Source organism: Pollachius pollachius (genome assembly GCF_949987615.1).
Source record: "Pollachius pollachius genome assembly, chromosome: 13".
NCBI lineage: Eukaryota > Metazoa > Chordata > Actinopteri > Gadiformes > Gadidae > Pollachius > Pollachius pollachius.
In genome coordinates, this window is record NC_136946.1 from 15,860,567 (window position 1) to 15,880,335 (window position 19,769).

Here is a 19,769-nt window from a genome sequence, read left to right on the forward strand (position 1 = left end):
GTTGACTTCTCGGTCCACTGAGGCATATTTGACTGTGAACTGTAATTTATTTGCCAACTAGCAAATGCAAGAGTCTGTTTTATCCAATCCGAAACCAGGCCTTTGGAACATCCCTCTTTTAGAAAACCGGAATATACCTCTTTGGATATCCACTCAGATGGACACAGTTGACCTTTGACTCGGATGTTGACAAGCAGGCGCAACTTGGTGTAGTCTGTGAAAATCAAACTATCTTCTACCTTCAAATATATAAATACATATTTTTTATATATCCCTTAAACAAATATGTAAGGATGGAAGATAAAGAAAAACTCTAGAAGGAGAGGCACATTTAAACAGTATAATAACCTGACAAATAAAAATAAAAAATATCCATGTAAAATCAATTCCCAACGTCCCCTAAAAGTCAGTGTGTTATCCACTGGTCTACCAGACGCTGGTGTCCTCGGTCACGCTGTCCCTCCCCCGCTCCCACAGAATCCGCCGCCACCACGCTCCGCAGTACTCCACTCGTTCCTTTCCCTGGGCGGTAACACCGCGTCAACACCTCAACAACACAGTCCTCTTCAATGGACAGGCTCAAGTCCCCAGGTCCCTGCGCCTCATCCTAACCTACGTGGTACAGCTTCCCCAGCGTCGGGTACCGACTTAGAGACAGGTTGTAAGGCTGTGGGTTGAAAACGACGACAGGATCTCTGCCATTCTTGACCACTGCTAGCCTCCTGGCCGCCCCTACGTCACTCTTGCCGGGGCGTGCTTCTACGAGGGGGCAGTAGTCTGCTCCACCCTGGCCCACACCACCATCTTCCGCTCTGGTGTGACTTTTATTGTTGCACCGGCTGGCTGGCCGCACACATCCCAACAACCTATCCCCTTCCGCTATGGCCTCAGCTGTGCTGCGGCATGTGGCCACGGCATCGCTCCAAACTCTGGTTTTGCAACTGCTTTAGGGAGAGAGCAGACTGGGCCCTTTAAAGACGACATCCCAACAGGCGGTCACAACATTCATACCTATAATAAGCGGGTGCGTACAGCATTCATCCTTAACTATTAGCACAGTCTTAATACTCTCCTCTTCGAGATCCAACACAGCATAGCTGGAGTAGGGAATGTCCAGACCATTGACTGCTCTTAAACGTAAAACTACAGGGGCCTTCCCAAGCTCAGCGTGGGTGAAGTGTTTCTGCAACAAAACACAGAAGTGTTTTGTTGCAGAAACAAAGTGTTGCATTAATGTAACCTGAGACCCCATGTCCAACAGTTCTTGCAGCCTACGGTGCTTGCACACCGCCGCGCGGAAACCCCCCCCTTATAACCGCCTCGCTGCCTGAGGGTTCAGCGCGGCGGTGTAAAGGGCCAGGCGTTTTTAAAAGCGGCTGCCGCCGAAAGTTTCAACGCGGGGAAAGCTGAGCGGTAGGGCAAAATCTGTGGGCGTTCACGTGGGCGGCAACCGCCTTCTGGTTTTCAGTCGCTTTTGTAACCGCCTCCCCTCTGCCGCCCTTCCCCCATTGAAATGAATGGAGGCGGCGAGTTGCGGTGTGAAAGCAGCTTTAACCCCCACAATGGTTACTCCTGCTGTTTACTGACATTACCTTTTAAACGCTTCAGTGGCTCTTGAATCATCTGGTGGATTTGGGTACCCTGCTCGTCACAGCTCAGGAACAGGGATGGCTAGTTTAAAGCTGGCTGGGAAGTGGTTGGTCTGGTACAAATCGTCTCAGTCATAAGCATACTGGCCTAACTGCTGTCACTCTCTCCTAGGCTATCTTGGGGCCGTGGGGCAGCTGCGGCTGGCTGCAGAAGGGATTTAATTACGCTCACCAGCTCCTGTGAGAGTCCTTTCATCTGCGACTAGGGGTCGCTTCAGGCCGGTACCTTCCAGTCAGCATCCTGAAAAGGTCTAGGGGAGAACATGGACCTTGTTCCCAGAGAGCTTCCTCTGGTTGTGAGTCACTATGCGTCACATCCAACAGTAGCGGCTCCTGACGTATTGTGGCAAAACCCTCATCTGGGTTATGCCGTGCATAGACTTTCAGGGGCTGTGCCAGGGGCCATCACGCAGCCCTCGGTCTGTCAGGGAGGCCTCAGAGGGGGCGTCGTCCGGGTCATGCCGCAACAGCTTGCCATATATTGTAGTCCTCGCAGCCTCACAATGAATGAGGATACGCTCTCACTTGGTCTCTTTTAAAACAGCTGAAAAAGTGTTAACGCGAAACTAGGGTTGGAGTTCGATCTCCATAAAGAGATTCCAAATGCATAAATATGTTGCTAACTTGAATAGTTTCCCCATCCTACAATCGTTAGGAAAACCTACACGTTTCATTTTTAATCAGGTGGAGAGCAACACTGTGAACCAAGCTGTCACGTCCCACAGGTACGTTTACAATTTACTAAACTGACCATCTCGACATTTAAATGTTTCTCCAACTCTTTCTCTACACGTCACTCTATCTCTCTCTTTACCTTTCTCTCAGTAGCCCTCTCTCATTCTCTTTATCCGTAGTGTGTTATGGGGGGGTATTGGACATAGCACAACCTTAGCTTTGTGGCCATAGGCCCTTCAAATATGTGCTCAAACAATTCTGCTTTTAAATTAAATACAATTTTCCCTCACAAGTCTGAAACTATCAGATGGTAAATAACTGGAGTGGCCGCCTGCATAAGGAGCTTGCCACCTGCTGGAGAAGGGTGTAGCTGCAGGCCTCCAGCCTCAGGCCGGCCCCCCCGGCGGACCCCTTCTGCTCCCCAGGTGGAGACGAGATTATTTACCCCAGAAGGGACGATAAGGTACGATAGCTTGCCTCATAACACACAACCTCCAAATTTCCTTCCTCCAATTGCACAACTGACTGTTTAAGCCTCACCTATACTTTGTACAGTCTGTTTTTACCTGAGGAGAAAGACCCCTTTTATTAAATAAATATTTGTTAGTAATTATTCATTAGCATGCTTGCTGAAGTTAATTCAGTGGCAACTAAGCCTTTACACTATGCGTGCAAAGGCCTATAGTCTTTATAGCCTACACCATTTAATAGCAACAAGTCTGATAAATACAGTATATTATAAATTACTGTGAATCGATCTAATAAAGCAGAGGTAAAGTGGTTTTGAGTGTCATCTAATAAACATGTGTTTTCCACCGTGGGTCCCAGCTGTGGAGATCTTTGTATTAGTAGACAAAATTTAGAATTTTTAGTCGCGGAAAAGTAGTGCCAAATAAATGCGCGTCACCACAGTTGCACAAGATGAGGTCGAGAAATGCTTGAAAGCAGATCAGCAAGTCACAACACAGGATTCACAGTTATCAGACACGATAATATGCAATTGTGGATGTATAGTCATAAATGTATATTTAATTTGCTGGTCACAAATCGAAACTCCAAAACTATTTATTTTTTAAATAGCTACGCTTAATTCAAGCCATACGGTTTGCCCACCAGTGGCAACCACAAATTAATTGAGCGCCCTCATGTGGCAAGTAAATAAAAAGCATACTGATGACTGCTGTTTAGTTAGGTTATTTATTGAAATAGTGCACTGCTACACATTATTATCTGAATTGATATTGACACATTGATATTATCTGAAAACATTTTTCTATAAAAAAAATAAACATTAACTTTCGAGGAGGGCAGTCGCCCAGCCTGGGCACGTCACTGCTCTTATCCAGATTTGGTTGCGTGTATAATTCGTTTTTTAGTGTTTTGTTTTAATTATACCAATGTGCTGAATCATCATGTTAAACGCATTTCTTTGTTTCAATACATTTAATTCGAACCATCCTTGGAAATAAGTGGTCGATGATGGATGGATAGTAGGCTATCACTGACTTTGACTTCAGACAGATTTCCTTGGCATTGTTTTTGTAATATTTGCCAGCTATAATATAATCTAACATCGAACATTAGCCTATCATATTCTTGCAGATGGAAGCGGTAATCTGTTTTTGTAATAAAATATCAAAGACCTTTCAATGGGACGGATTATTTAACTATTTTCTCATGTATCAATTGTTGAATAAAATAAAACAATTGAGTTCCGTTATATTTGTGTGTCGTATTGGCCTAACCCTAACCCTAACCCTAACCCTAACCCTAACCCTGGCGTCCAAGAAGAAATTCTCAATGTGTGTTATCTGTCAATCTACCAAATATTTTGGGAGCAAGGGCAACACCTGTTTCCCCTGCTGTGACAGCGCTGGGAAAGTGGTGCCCTACCCGTGCCCTCTCACATGAAAGTAGCTAATATATCTCCTAATATTCTCTTTCGTTAATTAGGCGATCTGATCGGTAGAGTAGGCCTAGGTAAAGTATTTTTGTAGAGATCAGGCAGGTATATAGGTGTGGACCATTTGATAGGTATGTCATTTGATGTTATTGCTTTTTAGAATAAAACCTTTGTAGTTTTTCCGAAATGTTCGCTCTACTGCAAAATCTATCCCGCCGGATATGATTGGTCCAAATGGCAAAAATGTTCAGCATCTAAAATAAGGCATGTACAGCAAGTTTCAGAATTTTTATTTCAATCCTTTAAGGAGGAAATTCCGAGTGTTTAACTTTGACCGGAAGGAATAGCACCCCCTATGGGAATTCCCGCATCAATTCTTTTGGAGCCCTGCATAACGGGAATGCAAGTGTCGACACATTTGAAGACTTGTGCAATCAAGTGCAGAGCCATAGGGGTTAGGGTTACCAATCCGTAATAAGAATCCCTAGAACAACCATAGGGATCAAAAGATTGACTGAATACCCTAACTCCCATTGCTCCAACACAAAATACGTCTGGGAAGTTGCACATTACGTCAAACATTTTGTACGCCCCACAATAAACCAAACTATCAGGGCGGCATTAACACCCTCAAAAAATGTCAGGCTTAGGATTTAGGGTTCGTCAGGCAATTTGTTGCTGCTTGTACATGCCAATGCATGGATTTTTTGATAGTCATCCATATTAAGAGGATCATGATTATAGTATTATAGAATAGATTAGCTCGCAGATTTGTTTTACCATGTTAATTTAAGCCTAAATCACAACATAGCGTAACCTAGGCTTATGAAAACTAGTTTTGCCGCTGGTGCAGTACCAAACGATATCTGCACATGAGAAATATTTCCAGATGACTAAATCTTGACCAAAGACATTACCACCACCATAATCAACAGTCCAATGTGTCACGATGCACAAGCCCCACGCACATTTCATCCTACCATTGAAAACCACGCTCCCTATAATGATCGTAGGTGGACTGAAATAGTTCCACAAATGCAACTGTGCAACTTTTCGTCCAAAACGAAGGCATCATCATCCCAAACATAAAAAGGGAAAAAAGAAACAGAAGTATGCAATTTGATTTCCTCTGCTGGACTTTTTTTTTATATAAAAAACATTGGATTCTCGATCACATCAGCAGGGGAACACTATTGTTTGAATTACATTCTACTTGCTTGTGTAAGATGTCAAGTCAATACAAATAATTCCAATTAAAAATGATGGACACATGGATATTCTGTAAACTAAGGAAAAAAGTATCAAACCTTGGTATTGGCCTCTTATAAATAAAAAGGAATTCGATGATCTCCTTAAAAAGACTTAAAAAAATTGTGGTAAAAGTCCAATGCCAATTCAGTACAAAAACGATCATATCAACCTTTTACAATAGCAGCTTTGCATCAGGACTAACCGATCATGGGAAATATTATACATCTATAGATATAGAAATATCCAAGATATATACATCTGTCAGAGCAAGGCATACAGAAAAACACTTTGTATACATTTTTAGAACTTCCAGATATTTGTAATTATGTAAAAGATTAAAGCTTGCAGATTTGATAAGCCATGGTTCAGATTTATTTTCTAGAGTTAGGCTTCAATTTCGGCAGCAGTTTTGCTGACTGCATTCTATGTTTTTTTTGGGCGCCTTTTCTAAATTATAGTAAGCTGCATTTGTAGAGTTCAGCTTCAGAAACTATTTGAGTTTCTATTCAATGTGACTTGTACAGCGTAGAAGCCTGTGTCAGCCATCTACGATCGGATCCTGGACCATCACTCCATGCCATCAGTGTCTGCCTGAGCCATGTATGCATCTAGTTCAGCATCGAGGTGGCCCTTGGTTTTCGACATGTAGGCATCCAACTGATTGTCCAGCTGTTCCCGGGTTAGGGAGGAGGCGCGACCAGCTATTCTGCCTCGCCCACGGCCCCTGCCACCTCGAGCAGGGAAGCCCCCACGTCCTCGCAGAACACCGCGACCTGAGGAAAGAACAAAAATTAACACTTTTTATTTCTACATAAACCAGAAGTTTATTCTTGGTGTAACTAGTCCACTATTATTTGCTGTTTTATTTATTCTAGTTTCTGTTGTTTGACTAACAAAACATGGAGGTAGAGTTTAATTCACTTTCTTCATCAACTTGTTTAATAATACTGATGGCAACAAATTATAATTGTAGCTGTACTGATAGTATCAGTAAGAATGTCATTATATTCAGTTATGCAGAAATCCGCTATTTTTTGCAAAAAATGCTATAACAAAAAACGATAAAAATGGATTATACTCAAAATGAGAAAACAATCTTAAGGTTTTTTTTAGCAATTATGAAAAAACAGACTAATAGAATGGGGCCTTTACAACTCAAACTGAAATGGAAACAAGGATCCCTCAAGATAAAACTGAAACCAAGATGAAAAAATTAAATTAGGGCTGGTCGATTTTTTCAATTTAATTGATTAATTAGCATTTTTACTTTCCTACGGTTTGTGAAATGGCTGAACCGCAAAATGGCGATTTAAAAACAGTTCTAGACTGCGCAGATTTGTTTTGCTTTAAGGGACTCCGTAGTAGCCTACTCTCACTTTCCAGAATGCGCGTAGAACTCGGTCGCGGCACGGTCCGCGCGTTTACACTGCCCAAGGTAAATTGCCTGCTTGAGCTAGCACCCCAATTTACCCTCCCGGACCCTGCACACATCTGTGGTTTACTGGGTTTCATTCTGATGTAAATGCGGCTTTGGGTGCCTGCGCTGTCTCCACAGAGACAACGCAGTGATATCATCATGAGCAGTTCTAACTGGAGAGACTTTTTTTTTAATTTGATTAAAAAAAAAAATCTTTGCAAATACAATAAAATTCTCAGAATAAAACAAAAATATCAACTGGTTCAACAACACACACCTCTAACACCCAGTCCTCGTCCGGCTCCTCGAGAGAGAGGGCCTCCCCTTTGCACTCCCCGGAGCATAGCTCTCCCTGAAACACCACGACCACGGACGTGAATCAGGCCTGCTGAAATGCGCTTTCCTGAAAGAAATACAACAGTGGAAAGAGCTAGTAAATAAGAGTTTTTGGACATTATAAGCATCATTAAAGATATAGCAGAACCGGATTCTAAAGAATAGACAACAGTTCCAAAACAGTTTTTTTGTTTTGTTTTGTTTCGGTATCTTTGTTTTTAATTAAACACGTCTTATTTAATGCACCGACAATCTTCTGTCAAGTCAAAAAGGTTTGGTTTATAGTTTCCATATATCAATAAAATCAAATATAATCACCCCCCTCTATATTTAAGGGGTCATAACGGTCTTGTGTAGACTATTTAAGAGGATTTTACCTTCTTTGAAGCTCAGCACAGGTTAAATATTTGCATGGTACATGTCGAGATTTAAATCAGCAATGATTTTAGTGCATCTTAGCCCCTCTTGTTGACGCGTTCTGATATAGGGCAGTTGGCCACCCATTATATCCCAACGCGTGTTTAGCTACATCTTTCTTTTGACCAACCCATGTCAGCACATACAAACTGCCCAAGCTAGGTAGCCAACTGACGGATTTCAGAATGCGTTTACTCTGCGAGAGGAGACTATTGGAGAAAATGAACGTTGGTTAAAAGGTAGTATAAGCATTATCTTGGCTTCATGATGAAATAAGTGTAGAAAAAACACAGTCAACGAAGGACTCCATTCTGAGTGACATCCACAAGTGTTACTCATTTACACCTTCTGCCACCACCAAAATGAACCCTGCTTACTTTGCGGACACCAAATGGACCCCTAAACATGTAAACCTCTATATCTGGCTCACCCCACCCTGAAAGGAAAAGGGCTTTATGACATCCACATGTTAGACTCATTTACACCCCCACCCCTGAGATGAACCTCTTTGCTTTAACAAAGAAGAAGCCAGCCCCCTTCAGTCTTTCTCTCACTTTTACGGACTCATATGCTTGGGTTAACTCGTTTATGTTGCAGTCAAAGCTAAAACATTGCTTGCTTTATCTCTCTCTGAGATACTGATATGAATCGGAATTATCTCTGCCATGCCGTGTAGCTCCAGGGTAAGAAACAGCATAAAATATATTTCTTTCTATATTTTGACACATCGATTGGTGGAAAACGAACCGAGGGGAGGCAAAACCCATGGTCCTACAGAACGAGTACAAGAGCCGAGATTCAGACGGTGTACTCTTCCAAATTCATGGAGTACACTTCCTGTATGCTAAAAACATTCTGTTTAACCAAGGTGGAAACAAGTCATAAGATCTGTAGTGATATGCATGTGCACAATGATTGTGGCTGACTGTGACCAAAGACCCTTACCTCTGAGGCCCAAAGCCCCCCGAGCTGCTCCTCGGATGCGCCCTCGGAGACTGCCCCTGGTAATTCCTTGCATCCCTCCTCGACCGGCAGCGCCTCCTGCACGCATCAGTGCCCCGATAGGTCGGCCCAGCCGTGCCTGAATGTTGCTTTTCCCCAAGCGCTGCTTCAGGCTCTAACAGGGTAAATGATATGGTTTGACATTGTTGATCAAACAATATCAAAAAATAGGAGACATTATTACATTTTTGGAGAATAGTGTTTGAATTTAACAAAAACATGCAAATACAATTTAACGTTTAAAATGGGGGTTTGACCAACCCATATCGTCCTGTAAAGTGCTCAGTGTGCCGTAGATTAAAGCATAGCGTGAAGGATAACACATGCAAACTACCTCTAGAACAATTAAGAAATCTTTGGAAAAAAAGTGTGAAAAATACATCTGTGATATCCGCATGTTGTAAGACAATGTGTATTTAACGCCACGGTTTTGCAAAGGAAACATGGGTGCTAGTACATATTATACTATGCATTTGCCAGGACTAGACTAATTTGGTAGCAGCTTGTACAGTGGGATATGTGATATGATAAACAATGGCACCGCCAAAAAGTAACCAGCAAAGAGCATCGATTGATCTTTACAGTTTTATGTTTCACCTCACAATCATTACACCAGTGTTTCCCATACATAGACCAATGTGTGGCACAGCGCCACAGAAACAACACCGAGCGCCACAAATTGATTCTGCTTTTTTATTTTTATTTTTAAATATAAATATCATTCCGTACATTCATCTCCGCATAGCACTCTTTCTCTCTGTCATTCTCGTTCGCACACGCACACAGAGACAAGCGCGCATGCATGCCAATGGTGCGTGGGTACACTACCACTTATTGGATCAACCCGCGCATCACTGATATATGCACACACACTGACAGCGGATTCGCCCGCTCCTCCTCTCAACGTGCCTACAAAGGAAAACCCGAAGCAGCGGGATATTTGGCACAGTGAAGACGGTTGGCGACATCTGGAGTTTACCAATGTGTGCTCAAACACACCTGCCCAAAATAATTGTTGACTCAGAAAAGATAATGTTAGCCTCATGAGCCCAACCTTGTTGATATTGAACATCCCGCACCGTAAGTCAGCATAGACAACGTTGGTAGCGCAGCAAACAAAGCGATTAATGTGAAATGCGGTTATATTTTAGGCCTAGATAACGGTGTTAGACTGGGTACCCCCAGCCCGCTCTGCCGGCGATTTGAATTCACTCTGCAGCAGGGGCTGGAGAGGAGCAATACATTGCTTTCTGTTTCCGATCCCCTTTTACTGGAGCCAATCACCAATTAGCTTTTCCCCCTTGCGCGCTAACGGCTGGTTTAACACAATGACGACAGGGAAGCGATTGCTGCGATCGTTGGTCTGATAGTTTGAAGGACTATTATTATTTTTATTGTTATTTACATATTGTTAAATGAGCAATCGCTAAATCGCTTTGTGATATTATAAATCAAACATTTTTGGTTTAATACAGAATTAATCAACTCTGCAATCAGAAAGTGGGCTTCTTGGCTGTACCAATATTTCATATAGTTTCATAAAAATAGGGTTATGTCTCACCTGCTTGTAGTGCAGTGCAGCTTGCACCGATGGTCGGTTTTCCATTTGCTGGGCTAGCCGACGGTTACGTGCACTGGCCAGGTGTTGTTGCTGCATTGTGGCTCGCACACTCACCACTGAGGGCGCCTTGTTCTTCAGCATGTTAGTGAAGCTTGATAGGTAAAAGGAAGGGGTCAACATGGAAATAGAGGAGGGAAGAAGCAGGAAAAATTGGATATATCTAGGAGGGGTCCAAAATCATTTCTCTTTTATACCATCACTGTTGCACTGGGGTATACACACCAGATTTGTTGACCCTTCATTTCTCTCTCAAATGGTAACAATACAAAATATTGTTTATTAGGATTAAACCCAAGCAAAAGGCTTAGAAATGCCAATTTGGAGATGCAGAACAATAAGAGGATGAAGTGTAGAAGCATAGCAAAAGAGAGAAGAGCAACAGAGGACATGTTGCCACTTACAGGCCTCCTGGTGCACTACTGTGATGGCTTCATCATGGTGCCACACAGGAAGCCCTGGGCGGGAGGTGGTTCACACAGCTGCCCAGCCACTTACGACCTGCACCATGCATTACTTTGTGGATGGTCGAGGGCGAGCAAGCATGTCCAAGTCAGGACTGGGCAGCAGTCTGTTGCATAGAGTGAAAGAAGTTTTGAGAGAGAACGAGTAGGGAAGTATCGGGCAAACACAACCTCCATTTGTGTTTCCACTCCCTTTTGAAACAGCATGTGTCTTGCACACTGTTTTACAGGTAACAGCAATTTGCACTCTTTTGATAGATTTTTCTACCAATTAAGACCACAGCCTTTAAGAACCAAATGTAGTTTGTGCACACAAGATATCGGCTTTAGGGGCTTGCCGAATGCTTTATTCTAGCACAACCATAGCAAGATAATAGCATTTTCAGTGGTCGGTGCACAATTTGTGACACGGCCATCTAGCATCCTTGGAAGGTCTGGTCCCCAACAGTGGAATTCTGTGTAGAGACTACCCCTCAATCTTGTGTTTTATTGCTTGATAGCGTCTCACCGCTCGTTTAGAGATACTTTGGTGGTGCTTTTGAGCACGACTTTTTGGGAAGAGGGGGCGGTCATTCTGTATTCCTTTGGCTGGAGGTTTCTGTAAAATAAAGAAAAAATGATATGATTTATAAGAATACTGAAGCCTGGGTTATAAGTAATACCCCATATGTATAGCTAGGATAGCAAGTCATCATTCAGGTTAGGCATTGACGATTGATGGCTCTATATTTCACTAAACAACGGATACGACGGGCTATTAAAGGCTAACGTTTCCATACACGCAATAACAGTTAATTAGAACATCGCCAGAGTTATTTTGTAGTAAACGATTGTACAGATTAAAAACTTGAGCTCCAAATACATACATACACGTTTCATGAACCAAACAACCTCACTGACCGTTGTATTAAACGAGAAGAGTAGTTAGCAGTTGTAGCTTTGCGGAGGCTAGTTTCAAAGAGCGTGTTCCGTAGTGTTTGGTGTCCCACCCAATGCAAAAGTAAATACTGGATGAGTATTCACATGTAGTTTCTTGGTCAGATGTATGTCTAAAATTCCCTCTTCGAAGAGTCTTTCTAATAGTTTCTTGATTAACTCCCCTGCTGTTTTATAAAATGGTGCTGGCAAGGTTAGCCGGACCACGAAAATGGAGTTTATCTTCCTACAGGAACTCAGCGTGCGGCGTCACTTCCGGTCCGGGTCGGAGGTTATGTAGTAATGGCGGCGTTAGCGATGGACGAACCTGCGACTGAAAAAGATGCAATTGCAGAGGGATTGCTTGACCTTTTGAAGCCGTCTGTACAGCAGCTCGATTTACATGTACACTCAATGAGGTAATATTTTGCTTTTGTTATTTCATATTCAGTCGTAAAACCTGTGTAAATTAGGGTTAGTGCATGTAGACATGTCTAATGGGAGACACACTGTTTACATTTGTTGTAATACAACGCCATACAGATAATAATAAATAACATTACATAAATAACATAACCATCGTCGATACAACAAATACTATCAAGGCGGGGGCAGTTTGGCCGTGTTTGTGGAAAAACAGTGGTTTAAAGCTTGAAGTACAGTTCTATGTACATCTGTTGTGATGGTGTCATGGGATGTACTGTTTTTTTATAACGCGCGTGCATTAAGTCACATGGGCGAATTAAATCGCACGCGCGCTTCAAGTAAATCGCACTGACGTTCGCTTCGCTTAATAATTTGCTCGCACGATTACATTTGTCACATATGCACTTTACAGATCTTATACGATATAATTTGACAGTATAAAACAGTTCCCTGTTGTCTTTACAATAAGTTTGTCAAGTCCCATAAACAAACATGTTAAGATACTGTCAGCATAACAACACTAACCCAACTTTTCAAGTGATAAATGTGATAATTCTGACTTTAATCTCAGAATTCTGACTTTAAACTCAGAATTCTGACTTTAAAGGCAGGACTATGGAATTCTGAGAATAAAGTCAGAATTGAATTTATTCTGGATTTATTCTCAGAACTATGGAATTCTGAGAGAAAATCCAGAATAAAGTCAGAAATCTTTATTTTTTATTTTTTTCTTATGTGTGGCACTAATCCTCTAACGTAGGGAATTTATAAGATGTTAAGTTTTTTAGTTGTATGAATGCAACGTTTTATATCGTTGCCATGGGGATAAATATAGACGCTGCTAACCCTGGAACCACGCACCTTACATGTTGTTTAAATCATTTTTTGTTAGTCGATCTTAGCTTCTATGTTATGCGTCATTTGATTTAACTGATGATAAAAATCCAATCGAAAGGTTAATTTTATAAATACTAAGTTTGTTTAATAAGAGAATATTAAAACCGCTGTTTGATTTTTTTTTTTCTTTCAACAAAAATGTAGTTTTTCGAGAGACTCAGGGGTTCCATATTTATTCTTATTTTGGACGTGCTTTGCGTGTCTATGACCCCAATGTAGATCATTTGAGTAGCCTTTTAGAGTGTTTTGTCTGCCTTTAATTTATTGATTGTATTTAAGCTTATATATTTTCTTTTTTGGCATGCTACTTTATGAATGCTTTCATATAGCTGTTAGTGGGCCCCTAATACAGTACTTGAAGACGTTTAAGGAATTCAGCCTTGGTGCAGAATTACAGCCACTACGAGCCAGTCCCACAATGAGCTTTCCACAAACGTGACGTATTTTAGAGGCGGGTCAAGGTGGAGGGTGGGGGTGTGGCCCTAAGCAACTTGTGGCCACGGTACCATGCGCTCATGTTTACAGTGGATACATCGCAATGGCGAGGCGCACACAGCTTTTGGCCTAGTTCTGTAAATATTCTAGAACATTCCGGGTGCTCCGGCGGGAGTCCTGGAGCTCCATATCTAAATAATATCATATTATACATAGATATCTATATCTTATAATAGATATAATCACGGCCAAAAGCTGTGTGCGCCTCCAGACAATATTATGAACGACTGTGTCGGGTTCTCCGACGTCTCTGGTTCCTTCACTTCCACGTCAATCTGAAGTAGACTGAACCGCGACGTGGAGGAGAAAGGGATTGCTGCCCGCTGCCGAGGGACCACCGCCTCAGCAGAGGACAGCGCCGGGGCATCACCGCCCCGCGGCGGTGATTCAGAGAGTCGAAACAAAAGTTCCTTTTTCTCCAATACCTTCTCAACCAAGGCTGAGATAACCCCCACTACGAATCTCGTTGTGGAAATAACACGTCAGAGAACCTCATGTGTTAAGCACCATAACACCAACAGCAGAAAAGTTATCCAAATAACAAAGAAGCGTACAACACGTTTTACACCTAACGCCATTTATACCTAGGCTAGGGGAACTCATATTAATGTTAGAAAACCCTTATAAAGTGAAATTTTCATGCCATGGGACCTTTTAAAGCGGCATTCACATGAAATAGCACTTATAACACAACAGCTCAGAAGACTACACATTACTATAAATTAATATTTTAACCCATCCCTACTGCAAAGTACATTTGTATAATAGCTGCTGGAGTATTGAACACATCTCTAATGAATGGCAAAGTCTTCGCCTTTTAATGTATGATCTTAAATATAGGATGGCCATTTATTTATATTTTTTGTCCTATTTGTTGATTTCTTTTCACATAACAAAGCAATCCCAAAATCAAATGCTTTGACAAAAAAAAAAAAAATATATATATATATATAAACTTTTTTTACGAGCCTGTAATAAGCCCGTCCAGTCATATCAATCGACCCCATGAAATAATTGGATGGCCTGCCTGTCAGTTCTACCTACCTGGCTACCTGTGCATTGCAAATGAATGGATTCTTCCACAAGGCTAGGCAGACCTGTTGCTAAAGCTAGTCACATGTTTGAGGGGAGGGTTTTTGGAGAGAGGCATAAAGGGAGGGTTGGGATTTTTTCAGTTGGATACTTTTTCTTATGTTTGGATTTAACGTCCTTGTCACTTTAGCGTCCTTGTCACAACTGACTAACCTACATTTTGTATGATTTGTGTTATTTGAATTAACAATTAATGTTTTTATATTTTCAGAGAGAGCCAGGTGGAGTTGAGAGAGCACATTGACAATCTGGCCTCAGGTGAATTTTTTGTAATGTTCAAGAAGCCATGGGGGAGAAAGTTGTTATATAAATGGGTCTTTCACTGGTGGCTGCTATGACTTTCATTAGTAAAAATGAAATGCCTTTGACAACATGTCCAGTTAAGAATAGGACTATCCCCTCATCTCCCTGACCCTAACCCATATGTAGTATGGGATGTTTTGAGTAAGATCCTCACTGTCCATACTGTAGCCAACTTTGACAAACAGTTGATTGCTTTGAATTGACGACCAATAAGTCACTGAGGTCACCCAATGTAAGCCAAATGCACTTTAAAGTGCCTGTGAAAGTTTTCCACAACCCAGCTGCCATAACTAGTCCATCTTGTCTGTTGCATTAATATCTGTTTGTTTCAGAACTTGGCCGAATAAATGAGCACCAGAAGGTTTCACTAGACCTTGACCCGTATGTGAAGAAACTGCTTAACGCAAGACGCAGAGTTGTGCTAGTAAACAACATACTGCAAAATGCCCAGGTGAGGGTTACTATAGCTATGGATTTTTAGACATGGGATGGATATTTCTCTCTTTACATCTGTGCTGTGTTCCAATATCCATACTGCCATGAGTACACTTAAACGTAGTACACTATCCGCACTCACTAAGTGCGCTGATTTTCAGATGTCATTGTTGTTCCAAATCGAATACTCCGTGGTGCACTAACCGGAAATTACGATCACGACTGCCGCCGCGGCTCCTCCACCGCAATAAACATCACGCTTTGAACGGTGAACTCTTTGTATAGCTTTTATAGCTTTTATAAAAAGCTATAAAAGCTATACAAACTAAAAAATGACTCTATTAATGCAGGCTTTGTGGAAAATGGGCCGACTTTGGCTCAGCCTGTCTCTGCCCTCTTCCGCTACGTAGCTAAGATGGCTGCCGTTGAGTACGAAAAGTGTACATCGATCCACACTTTGCCGTTTGACCGTTTTGAGTACACCATCCGGGTCCTTTCAGTACACTTATTTTCGATACTTATTTACAATAAGTTTATTTGTCAGAAGAAGGAGCAACAATATCTCGCTGCCGGTACAGTAAGGATGTTCATCGAACCAACTGCCAAGCACTTACAATTGTTAGGTTAACCCATTCCCTGTATACAACAAAGCTAGTTAGGATAAGATGCTACACAATGCTAATAACTATTTTTAAGTTCAAGGACGTACAACATACAATAAGTGCAGGGACGTACAACATGCAATAAGTGCGTAAAAGGGGTGTTGGGGGGAGTCTAGGTGAACTCTGAACAAGTGAGTCTTGAGTCTTTTGGGGAAGCTGGTTGTAGTGGCAATGGTATACTAGTTTACATTCAATTTAGGGCATTTAGCAGACGCTTTTATCCAAAGCGACTTAAAATAGGTACCCTTGTCTGAATGTATACCAGTTTAAATTACTTTGAATAGTGTCATGAAGCATGCACCTAGTTTCGTACTCTGATCAAAAGTTTATATCTGTGTGCATTCATTATATGTAATATCTTTGTCTTCCCTCCCAGGAACGACTGAGGCGACTAAACCATAATGTAGCCAAGGAGACCGCACGACGAAAAACGATGCTGGAGGCATCGGGAGCGTTCATCACACGTCCATCTGGCAAACCATGAACCGGTCCCTCGCTTTAATACAGTCATATCTTAGAGCTGTTCAATTTTAAAAATGCAATTTTGAATCGCCAGAACCATGTTACTCCGTGATTGGCTGTCGGCATAACTTGATTGAATTTCCCATTAAGACAAAGGCCAAATTATTCCTGGAAATAAACACAACTATGCGGAACAGAGTGTGAAAGACATGACAAAAATTCCAGAATCAAGTAGTTTGACTTAAGTTCTTAAATTAACATTACACACTATTGGTACATATGAATAACCTAAAAAAAAGAGTCTTGTTAGATTTTGTTGTTTCAATATAATATACATTTTTTTACTTTGTTATACAAAACTTTTTAGTGATCTACTGTGTTCAGTGATTTATTTTCAGTACATTGCAAATTATTTCCATTTAATTTGACATTTAAAATAATCTCCATGTGTGATGCTTTCAAAATGTTGTATTGCAGTAGATGGAAATCAATAGTGTCTGTAGCGTTAGCAAAATACATTTTTCAGTCCCTACCAAACTTAATAGACTATGCTTGTGAATGTTTTATTAACATGTATTTTCAATATCAATTTCTAACTTCACAAAAAATAAATGACTAAGTCGAGGCTGTATAGGCCAAATGTTATACTTTATCTCATATATACTACTGCAATTATCTGACTTACACATTGAATCGTACTAGCCTACTGTAAGTCCTCATTTATCAAATATTGCATAACTTTGATTCAGTTTTTTTGCCAGCAGGGCAATGTTGTTGAGCATGAGTGTTATAATGAGCATTGTTGTACACACACTTCACTTGTGTCGCTTAATGACGTTGAAGTTACGCAGGCCGTGAAAACAAAGAATGCAATCTGATTCAGAGCAGAATGTTCTGAAACTGGTTGGCAGAGAATGGCACAGATGTGTTTGTACCTTCAACGTCTGGTAGTCGCAAGCTCACACGATGAAGCCCTCCAACAGGTGCACACGGATTTTAAAGATCAAGGATGCCCGTCCGTGCTAGGTAAACATGCTCCAATCTGTGAGAGACATCGGAAACAAGATGAAATGCCCGAAAAGGCGTGTGCCAGAGATCTGCAATTCCTCCATCTTAACCCAGTTTGGCCGGATAGAAACACCTCTGGAAGATGTGAAATGTAAGGTTTATATTATATAGCCTACAATATATTAAGTACTGTAGGCCTATACCAAATATATTAAATGTCTCTCAAAACAAATACCTCATTGTCTCTGAAACAAAGAAAATATAAAAAATGTCATAAAATGTAATAAAATGTAAAACAAATCTATGAAATGTTACGATAGGAAATAATATAAAATGAAATACAATAAGACTGTGTACTGGTAAAAAGAAAGGGCAGAGAAATCCACAGTAATTTACTGTGATTCTGCACTTAATTACAGAATATTTGTCACAGTATAGTACTAGTCTGTGATATGCCTAAAAACAAGTAATCAATTAGAATTGTAGAAATCACAGTTATAAATGGACTACTATAGAAACTACCAGTACAAAAGTACTGTAGAAAATGCCTGGTTAACATAAGTGTAGAAAATCAAAGTAACCTACGGAGCCCGGGAGGTGAATGGGAGTCATTTTATTTTTTAAACACATACCAATTGGCATGTATGTTTAAAAGCAAAGATATGCTACAACGTTAATAGAAAAACATTGTAATGTAACCTTTGATTTTCAAGGGCGATGAAAACAACCACACAGAACCGAAGAAAACAAATGGATAAAGAAGAAATGCATCACACGACTAAATAGAAACAATTATAAAACTGAAATGAGTTTGACACATTTATATCTAAGATCTTTGTTTTGTATTATTAAGAGATCATAGTGATTTCAAGTGAGATAGATCTAGAGGATTATTTTCGGGTCCTACGTGAACCCCAATTCACTACGCTTAACTCAAAGTTTACAGTAATTTTAAATTGTTCATTTGAGCCGGATATTAATTGGACATTAGTCCCAGAAAGCCTTCATTTTAGTTTATAATTCATAGGGGAAACATGGGGACCTCTTGATCTGCAGTCAAATGCTCGCCGTGTTTCGCTGACTTTCAAGTTACAGACAAGAATCTATGATCAACTGAGCGAGAAATTACAGTAAAAAAAGACGACTCCGTCTCACACTTCGGTATACCACTTTCAGGGGGCACCCAGAGTTGACGTGGGGACCTCTTGATCTGCAGTCAAATACTCTGCCACTGAGCTATACCCCATTACTTTTTGACTGACTTTGAACTGAAAATTCCATGATGTTTTTCTGTCAAACAGCATAACATACACCTAACACAAACAAAGTCGCCGTGTTTCCCTGACTTTCAAGACATAGACAACAATCTATGATCAACTGAGCGAGATATTATTGTAAAATCTGATGATTAAAAATTACATTTTTGTATACATCTTTTAGGTGGCACCCAGAGATGAACTGTGGACCTCTTGATCTGCAGTCAAATGCTCTGCAACTGAGTTGTACCCCGTTTCCATTTCAGGAATTTTACACTGAAACTACCATGATGTTTGTCAGTCTAACAGCATACGGTAGACTTAACACAAACAAAGACGCTGGGTTTTCCTGACTTTCAAGTTGGATACATTAATCATTGATCAACTGAGCTAGATATTACATGAAAAAAATACTACTACTTACACTTTAATAAACCTCTTTCAGGTGAACCCAGAGTTGAACTGGAGACATCTCGATCTGCAGCCAAATGCTCTGCCACTGAGTTATACCCCCTTTTCACATGATACACTTTAAATTGAAAATTCCATGATGTTTTTCGGTCAAAACAGCATAGAATACAGTTAACACTAGCAAAGACGCCGTGTTTCCCTGACTTTGAAGTTAGAGACAACAATCTATGATCAGCCTAGCGAGATATTATAAAATCTGACGACAACAGATTACAATTTTGTATTCATCTGTCAGGGGGCACCCAGAGTTGACGTGGGGACCTCTTGATCTGCAGTCAAATGCTCTGCCACTGAGTTATACCCCCTTTCGACATGAGAGACTTTAAACTGAAAATTCCATGATGTTTTTCGGTCAAAACAGCATAGAACACACTTAACACAAGCAAAGTCGCCGTGTTTCCCTGACTTTCAAGTTAGAGACAACAATCTATGATCACCGGAGCGAGATTTTATAAACTTTGACAACGTTTTGTGTACATCTGTAAGGGCGCACCCAGAGTTGAACTGGGGACCTCTTGATCTCTTGCAGTCAAATGCTCTGCCACTGAGCTATACCCGCTTTTGAATTGAGTACCTTTTAACTGAAAATTCAATGATGTTTTTCTGTCAAAACAG

General features: G+C 40.9%; 2 protein-coding genes across 2 annotated transcripts; one reads left to right on the forward strand and one right to left on the reverse strand.

The window, feature by feature from the left end:
• Positions 1–4,568: 4,568 nt before the first annotated feature.
• chtopa (chromatin target of PRMT1a) lies at positions 4,569–11,873 on the reverse strand. The gene is made up of 6 exons (XM_079749963.1): positions 11,633–11,873; positions 11,241–11,330; positions 10,212–10,362; positions 8,594–8,765; positions 7,173–7,298; positions 4,569–6,251 (listed from the first exon to the last, which is right to left on the reverse strand). The coding sequence occupies exons 2-6, from the start codon at positions 11,303–11,305 to the stop codon at positions 6,046–6,048; spliced, it is 720 nt and encodes a 239-aa protein (XP_079606089.1). The 5' UTR covers positions 11,306–11,330; positions 11,633–11,873; the 3' UTR covers positions 4,569–6,045.
• A 68-nt stretch (positions 11,874–11,941) lies between these two features.
• snapin (SNAP associated protein) lies at positions 11,942–17,650 on the forward strand. Its single transcript, XM_079750119.1, has 4 exons — positions 11,942–12,066; positions 14,769–14,815; positions 15,193–15,311; positions 16,334–17,650. Exons 1-4 carry the CDS (start codon positions 11,951–11,953, stop codon positions 16,439–16,441), a joined length of 390 nt encoding a protein of 129 aa, XP_079606245.1. The 5' UTR covers positions 11,942–11,950; the 3' UTR covers positions 16,442–17,650.
• The last annotated feature ends 2,119 nt before the right edge of the window (positions 17,651–19,769 follow it).

What these genes read in the sequence shown, in the direction of transcription:
- chtopa (XM_079749963.1), bottom strand. Translation starts at nt 11,305, where the DNA reads ATGACCGCCCCCTCTTCCCAAAAAGTCGTGCTCAAAAGCACCACCAAA. An exon ending in AAAGTATCTCTAAACGAGCG is followed by an intron (nt 10,363 to 11,240) that starts GTGAGACGCTAT and finishes TTACCTATCAAG; the next exon opens with CTTCACTAACATGCTGAAGA. An exon ending in CTGCACTGCACTACAAGCAG is followed by an intron (nt 8,766 to 10,211) that starts GTGAGACATAAC and finishes TTACCCTGTTAG; the next exon opens with AGCCTGAAGCAGCGCTTGGG.
- snapin (XM_079750119.1), top strand. Translation starts at nt 11,951, where the DNA reads ATGGCGGCGTTAGCGATGGACGAACCTGCGACTGAAAAAGATGCAATT. An exon ending in CATTGACAATCTGGCCTCAG is followed by an intron (nt 14,816 to 15,192) that starts GTGAATTTTTTG and finishes TGTTTGTTTCAG; the next exon opens with AACTTGGCCGAATAAATGAG. An exon ending in ACATACTGCAAAATGCCCAG is followed by an intron (nt 15,312 to 16,333) that starts GTGAGGGTTACT and finishes CTTCCCTCCCAG; the next exon opens with GAACGACTGAGGCGACTAAA.